This window comes from Vicia villosa, linkage group LG4 (assembly GCF_029867415.1).
Source record: "Vicia villosa cultivar HV-30 ecotype Madison, WI linkage group LG4, Vvil1.0, whole genome shotgun sequence".
NCBI classification, from domain to species: domain Eukaryota; kingdom Viridiplantae; phylum Streptophyta; class Magnoliopsida; order Fabales; family Fabaceae; genus Vicia; species Vicia villosa.
In genome coordinates this window covers 123519158-123529385 of record NC_081183.1, presented here as the reverse complement: position 1 = coordinate 123529385, position 10228 = coordinate 123519158, and the positions used below count along the sequence as shown (strand labels likewise).

General features: G+C 34.9%; 1 protein-coding gene across 3 annotated transcripts; it reads left to right on the top strand.

Annotated features, from left to right (window-relative positions):
- The first annotated feature begins 5789 nt into the window (after positions 1–5789).
- On the top strand, positions 5790–9428 carry LOC131595129 (potassium transporter 10-like). Of its 3 annotated transcripts, none has more exons than XM_058867412.1 (9): positions 5790–5985; positions 6212–6406; positions 6507–6729; positions 6814–7056; positions 7158–7208; positions 7293–7553; positions 7648–7815; positions 7907–8161; positions 8311–9428. In XM_058867412.1, the coding sequence occupies exons 2-9, from the start codon at positions 6281–6283 to the stop codon at positions 9342–9344; spliced, it is 2361 nt and encodes a 786-aa protein (XP_058723395.1). In that variant the 5' UTR covers positions 5790–5985; positions 6212–6280; the 3' UTR covers positions 9345–9428. The 3 variants fall into 3 exon arrangements, with proteins under 3 accessions (XP_058723395.1, XP_058723394.1, XP_058723393.1); XM_058867411.1 differs by having other exon boundaries at positions 5792–5981; positions 6504–6729; XM_058867410.1 differs by having other exon boundaries at positions 5792–5985; positions 6504–6729.
- Positions 9429–10228: the final 800 nt, after the last annotated feature.

Sequence of the window (10228 nt, the reverse complement as noted above, 5' to 3'; positions counted from 1 at the left end):
GCTTAATCTCACTAATATATTACAACAGCAATGTAGTGAGCTTTGATGAAGATGAAGTTTCTGAGCTTTGAATTTGAACAGCGTTTCAGCAAGTTTGTTGTTCGCAAATCGTCAACCTTGCTTCACATCAGAACTTCATATTTATAGGCGTTTGAGAAGATGACCGTTGGGCGCATTTAATGCTTTGCGTATTCCGTACAGCATTGCATTTAATGTTTCACGCTTTTGTCAACTACCTCGAGCCTTGTTCACACTGTGTCTACTGACGTTGCCTTTAATAGCTTCCAACGTTCCTTTTGTCAGTCAGCGTAGCCTGCCACCTGTACTTTCTTCTGATCTGATGTTTGTGAATATAATATTTGAATATCATCAGAGTCAAACAGCTTGGTGCATAGCATCTTCTTGTCTTCTGACCTTGAAGTGCTTCTGAGCGTGATACCATGAGAACTTCAGTGCTTCTGCTTCTGATCTCAAGTTCTTCTGATGCTTCCATAGACCCATGTTCTGATTCTGCCTTGACCATCTTCTGATGTCTTGCCAGACCATGTTCTGATGTTGCATGCTGAACCTTCTGAGACAAAGCTTCTGAGCGCTGATTTGTGCATACTCTTTATATATTCCCTGAAATGGAAATTGCAATGTATTAGAGTACCACATTATCTCACACAAAATTCATATCCTTGTTATCATCAAAACTAAGAATATTGATCAGAACAAATCTTGTTCTAACACCAAACTGATTACAACTGCACGATCAAATGTCGTGACTGACTTCCTGCACAAGCTACCCGCGAGTGACTAACCCTAGACGATGAAATGTTCAGTGATCTCAGCAAGATATAACATTCATAAATGTAGTAACTCCTGCACAAGCCAACTGCTCGTGACTAACTCTGCACAAGCCAACTGCTCGTGACTAACCCTAGACAATAAACCGTTTAGTGATCTCCATGAGATATAACGTTTATTGACCTAGAACCCTCCAAGAGTCTAACCAGATCTCAAGGACTTCTCAAGTATCCATATCAGAGGATACCCAAGGAACACCAATTTTATCAGAATTGTTCTTCTAGAGATTACAAGTGTGCTTCTTAGTCAAGCAGATTTTCTCCTATTCTAAGTACATTTGTTTACGACACACTGACTAGAAGTAACTTCTGGTTCCTAAATAATCTATCATAAGTTTCCTAAGATATAACACAATACGGGCAACAACTCTATGTGTTTTACATATAATTACAAGAAATAAACATATTCTTGCGGTATTCTTTTCTTCAACTTTTGGATGAGATCTTCTTTTTCTTCTTCTTCTTCTTCTTCTTCTTCTTCTTCTGAAAGCAGATTAAGATCAGCAACTCTTGTATGAATTGCTTCTTGTTCATTGATCTTCATCTTCTTCTTCTTGAATATTGATCATTGAGCTTGTAACGACTGATGACACATTGATGATCATAAGTAAACATGAAACACTGTCGAGCAACAACTAAGTGTATTCAGTTTCTTTGTCATACAACATGAGAAGTGTATGGTTCGATCAAGTATTTGTGGATTTCTTATAACTCCATTGGAGCATACTGCAAAACATGCAGGATTTTCTTTTTCACTCTTTTTGATTTTCTTTTCATAGGCTTATGATGTATATTTCAACATAACTGTTTCATCACACACTTTGTGTGTGTTGCCTCTGTTGGAGCAGCTTAATTAATCTTATGCTTATTTGCTTGCTCACGCTGTCTCACTCTCACACCACACCTCTTCTATCATATATTTGTTCTTTTTATAGAAGTCAGTTATTACCGTTGGAATATTTCCGTTGAACCATATTTGATCATAGTATTTAATGCTTGCCGTAGACTGAATGATGACACACCTATTTCCAAGGCGAATATAATCTTTTGGTAGCGTGTTCTCCTTGTTTTTCTTCTTTCAAGACAGTTTCTCTTGGTAGCGTGTTTTCCTACCTTTTGTCAAAATGTAGACAATAATATATGTCATAATTTTGTCTTTGCATTGAGTAACGTGATAAATTGCATGTGATTTAATTGGAGCAATTTATGTTGTTCTTCGAAGCTTCTAAATACAGATTCAAAACTCCTGTTGCTGTGAATATTGATGTCGCTTGTACTTTTGAGGAAGCTTAGTATTATTTGTATTATCAAGCCTTTGTTTCTATGATGACTTATGATCTTCTGTCATTGATTTGAATTCTTGTTCTATGTGCAGAACTTCTGATCATTTACTCATGTGATCTTCTTGTTGTAATGAGTTCTTCATGTATCTGATATTTCTGTTTAATTCCTTGAAGCTTGTCTGAATTCCTTTCTGATGCTGTCGTATATGACTTATAACATAATATCTGCACACTTAATGAAATCATTAGTAGTAAAATTGTTACTCACAAAATATATGCTTGTTATCATTAAAATCAGATTCTGAACATAGATTCTCAATCTTGTTCTAACACAAGATACCTTTATTCTTCTTCCTAACCTTTTAACAAGTGTTTTAAAAATCAGACCGAACATCAAACAGGTGAGGGTACTGGGTCACTGGTATATTGGTCGAACTACTGGGTCACTGGTCGAACCACATGACTAAACCGGGTTAAACCGGATAACTCAGTTGAATAGACCTGTCATTATAACAAAATTATATAGGTATAAACCTGTCGAATCAGATGATTCAGTCTCTACAAAATATAACTAGCACTTAAATTTTTTAAAAATATCTTATTATAAATAAATTCACAAGTCCATAATTTAAATTCAAAATTTAAACATAGGTATCACACATAATAAAATAGTACAAAATTACAAATATATAATTGCAAATTAAACAAAAGTTTAATCGCAACATAATCTAATTAATAATTTATAACAAAATAATTCCATTGTCAAAATCATTAGTAACAAAATCAACCGCATTTGCAACAATTTTTTATTTTTATTTTATTTATTTTATTTTTTATTTTAATTTTTCATTAGAATAGTCAAAACGACATCGTTTTAATATAAAATAAAAAAATGCACTTAATCCGCCAGTTCAAAAAAATCGTCAGTGTTCCCGGTTTTAGCGGCTTACACCTGTTTTGACCGATTCACACTGGTTCAATGATATTTTTCGATTCAGCTATTGAACCAGACCGGTTACCTGGCCGGTTCTCGATTCGACCGGTCTGACCGGCCGGTCCGATTTTTAAAACACTACTTTTAACAATAATATAATTATTTTTAATTATTAGTAATATCTTTAATTAAATAGTAGCAATTATTAGATTTAAAACATATTAGAATATATATATATATATATATATATATATATATATATATATATATATATATATATATATATATATATATATATATATATATATAGCATTGAATATTTTAAATTATATTATTCAGTTAAAATCAAGATTAGACAAAAATAGTTGGCAAATAAGTAACAAGCCGCGTTATTATTTCTTTTTAGATGACAAAATCTATCTTCTTAAAAACTATATTCATTGTCTTAGGTGACACAACATTGCTATGCATGAACCTTTGCACTCTCTGTAAAAGATTTACGACTTCTGATGCTAGAAAATCAAAAGTGTCAAAGACAAATGGTATAAAATAATGTTGATAGTCAGAACATGTTTTCTCTTGCTTGACCACTTTACTTGAAGCGACTTTGAAAGCTTCCTGTCCCACGGTAAAACCTATAGTCCTCAGTTCCACCAGTGACGAAACCCCGGTCAAATCTACACATGCATGTTTCCCTCTTACCCATCCATACACCAGAACATCTATTGACCTAAGAGTCGATCCTCCTATGGGTCAGTCGAGAAATTCATAGACACATCTTTCTTCACAAATACCCTGCACGTCTAAATATATCAAATATGACATCCCTAACAAAGTCTTATCGGTATTTGAATCTTGGAAGCTCTTTGTAATGAATAACGTGTTCCCTAAATGTATCTAAGCACGTCTTACGGCAAATAGAGCACACCATATCAGCAGGAAATAAGAGAATCATAAGCCGGTATTTAAGGATGGTACTGTACTCTAACAGGACAAATTTGTTGGCATAGATCATCAATACGATTAGGTTGACACGTTCTAAGGCTAAAACATAGTTTAGCGATACTCATGCAAGAACGAAGTAGAAAAATCTCACTTTGAGGATCCCTTAGTTGTGGCAGGAGATGCATTAGCACAACAACCCAACCGCCCTCTTCATGGACAACCCTCCATAAATTCTTCATCTCGACTAACAAACCATCAAAACAACTTCATCCATAACATCGGCCTCCCAATGTCTGAAGGAAATAACTCCCCACAAAATTTACTATCATTACACGAAGGCCAAAAGATCTTATTCAATATGATCCCTAATCTTGGACCGACCTCTTAAATGATGTCAAAGGTGCTAAGGCAAGAAACTCTGCCAAACTCATCGGGCATCTCCCTCCCAACCATAAGTTAACAACTTGAGTGATTTCACATAAGAGATCTTTAGACACAACAAAACCTTCTCCACACATTGCGTCCAATTAATGTTGAGCTCGCAAACCATCTCTACCACATGAAGTCCCTTTGGGGGATGATTTAGTGCACCTGAAAACTGTATCAACTTCAACCAAAAGAGAATCTTTAGAGAACAATGTGGTCGACATGGATGAAGGTGGTTTGTATGAGTGTTTAGCCTCCATAGTCTTTATAGTATGTGCATTATAGAGGGCTACACGAGATGAACCCAACACCCTCATAACTGTTGTGAAAATGACCATCTACAATTATACGAAGACATTGCTTGACGTTAGAGCTCACTTCTACGCCTCCCTCGTTAATATTAATTTTTAAATTGGGTTATTTAACCTTAAATGTCTTAAATTATTAAAATAATTAATTAAAAAGTTAATGTAGAGTGTTCAAATTAGTCTTCTACACCAGATTTAAATGTCCACATCATTTTTAAATTTAAGAAGTTTTAAAGAGATTAAATTATAAAAAAGTTAAATTAAAAAATTAGTAAAATTAAACATTTACACTATAAATAAAAATTTAAAAATATCATGTCAATTTTAAAAAATAAAAAATTCCAATTACCATTTTTTGACAAGAAGTGTTAGGTAGTTTTTTTAAAAAAACAAAAAACCTTAAGTTGTACCAGTATTCTTTTTGTCTGTTCTCACTATAGTTGTCTCTCTATGATGTCACATAACTCCAAATTAACATTACAATCATTATCATTATTATATACAAACAAAAAATCGTGAGAGTTCGTACTCTTCTGCATTATTGCTTTTTTTTATTCTGATCCTCTAAATTATTTTTATTATTTAACCAATATAGTTTATTAGTATTATTATTCTGATGAAACTAGATCCATTTTCCAAATTAATTATCAATGAAGTCCTCCTTTTAAATATTCTCATTCCTATGATATGAATAAAATATATGATTCTTCGTCACTTATCATTGACATTTGAAAATAGCATCAAGTAGCACTAACTAGTGCTTTTAATAATACCTAGTCAAATTTAATAAAAAAAATATGCATAACGAATATAAATAAATAAATAAATATATATCTAGTTGAGAATTGAAATCGAACTTATCTTATTTTCTAGTCCTTTTCAATCCAAGGAATACCAAATATGTCTAAATAAAATGAATAATAGGAAATAGTTTGAAAAAATATAAAAAATATATAAAAACAAAAAATATCAATAAAATAGTATTTATTCTATTAAATAATAATGCAAGAACAAGTTGTACAGTGGGTCCAATTTGTCTCTAAGTTTCACTTTCGTTGTCATAAATCATTTTGTCACCATAGTTCAGTAGTGTTTTCGTTAGCTTCTTGATTTTCTCTTCCTCAATAACCGAACTAGAAACATAGGTTTCTGTTCTGTTCTATTCAATTCTTCATGAATCCAAAAACCATATGTTTCTGTTGAACACAATTCTATGTGACAAGTACGAGGTTGTTTGGTAGGTGAGTTCATGTTTGAATTTCATGCTTGAGCAGTTTTTTTTTTTTATAATTTTTTTGAATTTGAGATTATTCTCTTTGAACTTGCATGTTGAAGTATTGAACTAGTTCTAATATTGGTTCATGTTGTTATGTATTGAATTATTGATTGTAGTTAGAATCTTGTTATTCAGAATTGTTAATTATTTTGTTCTTAGTATTTGTTGATATATGTAATTCAATTTTATAGGTTATTTTTTGAAGCCTTGGTTTGAGGTTATAGAACTTAGTAGTGGGAGATTATTGAAGCAAGTTCGAAATGGCTTCGGATTTGGAAATTGATGAAGAGAATGATAACAAAGGTAATATGTGGGATATGGAGCAGAAACTCGACCAATCGATGGACGAGGAAGCAGGAAAGCTCAGAAATATGTATAGAGAAAAAGTATGATGCAACAATCCCTTTTAACATTCTTGCTTTTGCTGAAATTTTCAATATAGATCCCTATGTTTTCTCATTCTTGTTATTTTGATTTGTTCAGAAGTTTTCGGCACTGTTGGTTATACGGCTCGCATATCAGAGTCTGGGTGTAGTTTATGGAGATTTGGGAACTTCTCCGTTGTATGTTTTCTATAACACGTTTCCTCACGGAGTTGATGATCCAGAGGACGTGATCGGAGCTCTTTCGTTGATCATTTACTCGCTTACTCTTGTCCCGTTGCTCAAATATGTTTTTATTGTGTTACGAGCAAATGACAACGGTCAAGGTATATATTCGTTTTACTTATTTTTGGTTCATTTGGATATTAGTGCATTTAAGTTTTACCGAGATTATTACATATATGGGGCAGGTGGAACACTGGCGCTTTATTCTTTGCTATGCCGACATGCCAATATTAAAATCATTCCTAACCAGCATCGCACGGATGAAGAATTGACAACATATAGCCGGACTACGATCCATGAAAGGTCGTTTGCGTCGAAAACTCAGAGATGGTTAGAGGGACATTTTATTAAAAGAGCCATTCTTATTCTTGTCCTTGTTGGTACCTGCATGGTGATTGGAGATGGTATTCTTACTCCGGCTATATCTGGTTTGTTTTCTGTCTCGACGATCCTCTTGTTCCATTTGTTCTTCGTGTTTCTTTAAATGCAAGTTTTCCTTTTATTCATCCAATTAAATTTTCGTATGTAGTTTTATCCGCTGCAGGTGGCATCCGAGTAAACAAACCTGAAATTGATAACAGTATGGTCCTACACCTTTAACATTCCATTAATCCTCTCTGTCTTCCATTTTTCTTCTCTTATTTTTCTTCCATTTGTGTTACAGGAGTAGTGGTGGTTGTTGCTGTTATAATATTAGTTGGGCTATTCAGCGTGCAACATTATGGTACCGATAAAGTTGGTTGGCTCTTTGCTCCAATTGTTCTGGTTTGGTTTCTCCTAATTGGAGGCATAGGTATATACAACATTTGGAGATTTGGTAGCAGAGTCCTAAAGGCCTTTTCGCCTCTCTATGTGTATCGGTATATACGAAACGGAAGAAAAGATAGTTGGCTTTCCCTTGGCGGAATCTTGCTCAGCATAACCGGTAGGTTTGATTTTCAGCACCAACCACTCGCATTAGACTATGGTGGTTGATAACTGTTGATTTAAACTCGACAACTTGTGATGATTGATTTCAGGGACAGAAGCTCTCTTTGCCGACTTAGCCAATTTTCCAGTCTCGTCGGTACAAATTGCATTTACTCTTCTTGTGTTTCCTTGCCTTCTTTTAGCGTATTCTGGACAGGCGGCTTATCTGGTGCATAACTTGCATCATTCACAAGATGTTTTTTATCGCTCTATTCCAGGTTTGTCATGTCTGTCACCCTACATAGAAAATAGTTTCTGATTTTTGAGTGATTTTCATCTGGTAGATGTTAGTTATCCTTTTTTCTGCAGAAAAAATATACTGGCCAGTATTTGTTGTTGCAACACTAGCAGCAATAGTTGCGAGCCAAGCCACAATAACAGCAACCTTTTCAATCATTAAGCAAGCCCTTGCTCATGGCTGTTTCCCAAGAGTCAAAGTCGTACATACATCGAAAAAGTTCCTTGGCCAGATATATATCCCGGATATCAATTGGATTCTTATGGTTCTTTGCATTGCTGTTACTGCTGGCTTTAAAAATCAAAGTCAGATTGGTAACGCATATGGTAAGTCTTTTCTTCGCCAAATGTTGTGAGCCATTATTTTCATTCAATCATTCTATTTTTTGTGAAATTTCCGTTTGTGATTCATATATTTACCAATTTGGAAAAAATATTATGGTTATTAACAAGCGAATATGTCGTTGTAATGACAGGTACTGCTGTTGTGTTAGTCATGTTGGTTACAACACTGCTCATGGTTTTGGTAATGATATTAGTTTGGCACTGCCATTGGATTCTTGTGGTTTTGTTCACTGGCTTATCGTTGATTGTCGAATGCACATACTTTTCTGCTGTACTCTTCAAAGTCGATCAAGGCGGGTGGGCCCCACTTGCAATTGCCGGAGTATTTCTGCTTGTTATGTATGTTTGGCATTATGGTACACTGAAGCGTTACGAGTTTGAATTGCATAGTAAAGTCTCAATGGCATGGATTCTCGGACTCGGTCCCAGTTTAGGACTAGTTCGTGTTCCAGGAATCGGCCTAGTCTACACAGAACTCGCAAGCGGAGTTCCCCACATATTTTCTCATTTTATTACCAACCTACCAGCCATTCATTCTGTCGTTGTTTTCGTCTGTGTGAAATATCTTCCCGTCTACACCGTCCCGGAAGAAGAACGGTTCCTTGTCAAGCGTATCGGACCAAAGAACTACCACATTTTTAGATGCGTGGCGCGATATGGTTATAAAGACCTGCATAAGAAAGACGATGATTTCGAGAAGAAACTCTTTCACAACCTTTTCATGTTTGTTCGACTTGAATCCATGATGGAAGGTTGCTCGGATTCGGAATACAGTTTATGTGAACCGCAAACCGAGCAGTCGAGAGATTTCATGTTGAATAACAACGGAAACACAAATTCATTGAGTAACGGGGATTTAACAATTTCATCAGTCGACTCAATTGTTCCTGCAAGATCGCCGGCACATGTGAATGTTACTTTTCAATCCTCTAGCCATTACAGCGAGGTTGATGAATATGAGTTTTTAAGCAACTGTAGAGAAGCTGGTGTTGTTCACATACTAGGAAACACAGTTGTGGTTGCAAGTAGGGATTCAAGATTCTACAAGAAAATAGCAGTTGATTATATATATGCATTTCTTAGAAAGATATGCAGGGAAAATAGTGTGATCTTCAATATTCCTCATGAGAGTCTCTTAAATGTTGGTCAAGTTTTCTATGTATAGTCCATTTTTCCCCTTATTTTCTTTGTATAAAGATCAATAAGATTATTTATCATTGTGACTGCCATTTTGTGCAGAGTTACGGTTTCTTAAATGTTTTTTAGATTTTTGTGTACAGGATTCAATTATTTGTTGAAACCTGAAAACTCTTTAACTAGCTTTTGAAACTATCAAACTAGTGTAAGTTTGTTACGAGTGAACTTGGAAGGTAAGTGTGTAACAGAAAGAATCTAATAAGATACTAATTCATTTAATTCTTGCTTGCCTTCATTCATCATACAACTAGATATAATACTCTCTTTTAGCTAGAATCCAACAGTTTTCTAACAAACTCTTGGTGACTCACTACCTAGTAGATACGCATGAGTTTTATCGATGTGGCCTTAGCTTCACAAAGACCAACTCTCCAACAGCAAAACGGAGAGGGGTCTGTGTTCTATTTGAAATCGTTTTCATGATTTCTTGAGCCTTAGCAAGCTTTTTCTTCAAGTCTTGCAGAACCTTAGTTCTCTTCACCAAGGTATCTTCAACAGCCTGGATGTTTGTGTTACCTGCCATGTAATCTCACAAGTTAGGAGGATTTTTTCCATATAAGGAGCATGGTTTACAAGTTTCATCTGCTGACAAGTGAAGTTACACATTAGCGTAAGAATTCAGCCACGTCCTTGCGCATACCTTCCCAAAAAAACATTTTCTGGTAAGTTGTAACCTTCCTAAAGCTCGATGAATACCACTATATCTATATTTCTAGATATAGACGCAACTCTCCAAAGTCTTCTCCTCCAAAACCCTCCAAAAACCAACTCCCAAACAACCCCTTGGAAATTAGGTAGAGCCAACACAGGTGCGTCTGACATGCCATGCTTTAAGGCCTCAAAAGCTTTATT

What these genes read in the sequence shown, in the direction of transcription:
- LOC131595129 (XM_058867411.1), top strand. Translation starts at nt 6,281, where the DNA reads ATGGCTTCGGATTTGGAAATTGATGAAGAGAATGATAACAAAGGTAAT. An exon ending in GAAATATGTATAGAGAAAAA is followed by an intron (nt 6,407 to 6,503) that starts GTATGATGCAAC and finishes TGATTTGTTCAG; the next exon opens with AAGTTTTCGGCACTGTTGGT. An exon ending in AGCAAATGACAACGGTCAAG is followed by an intron (nt 6,730 to 6,813) that starts GTATATATTCGT and finishes TATATGGGGCAG; the next exon opens with GTGGAACACTGGCGCTTTAT.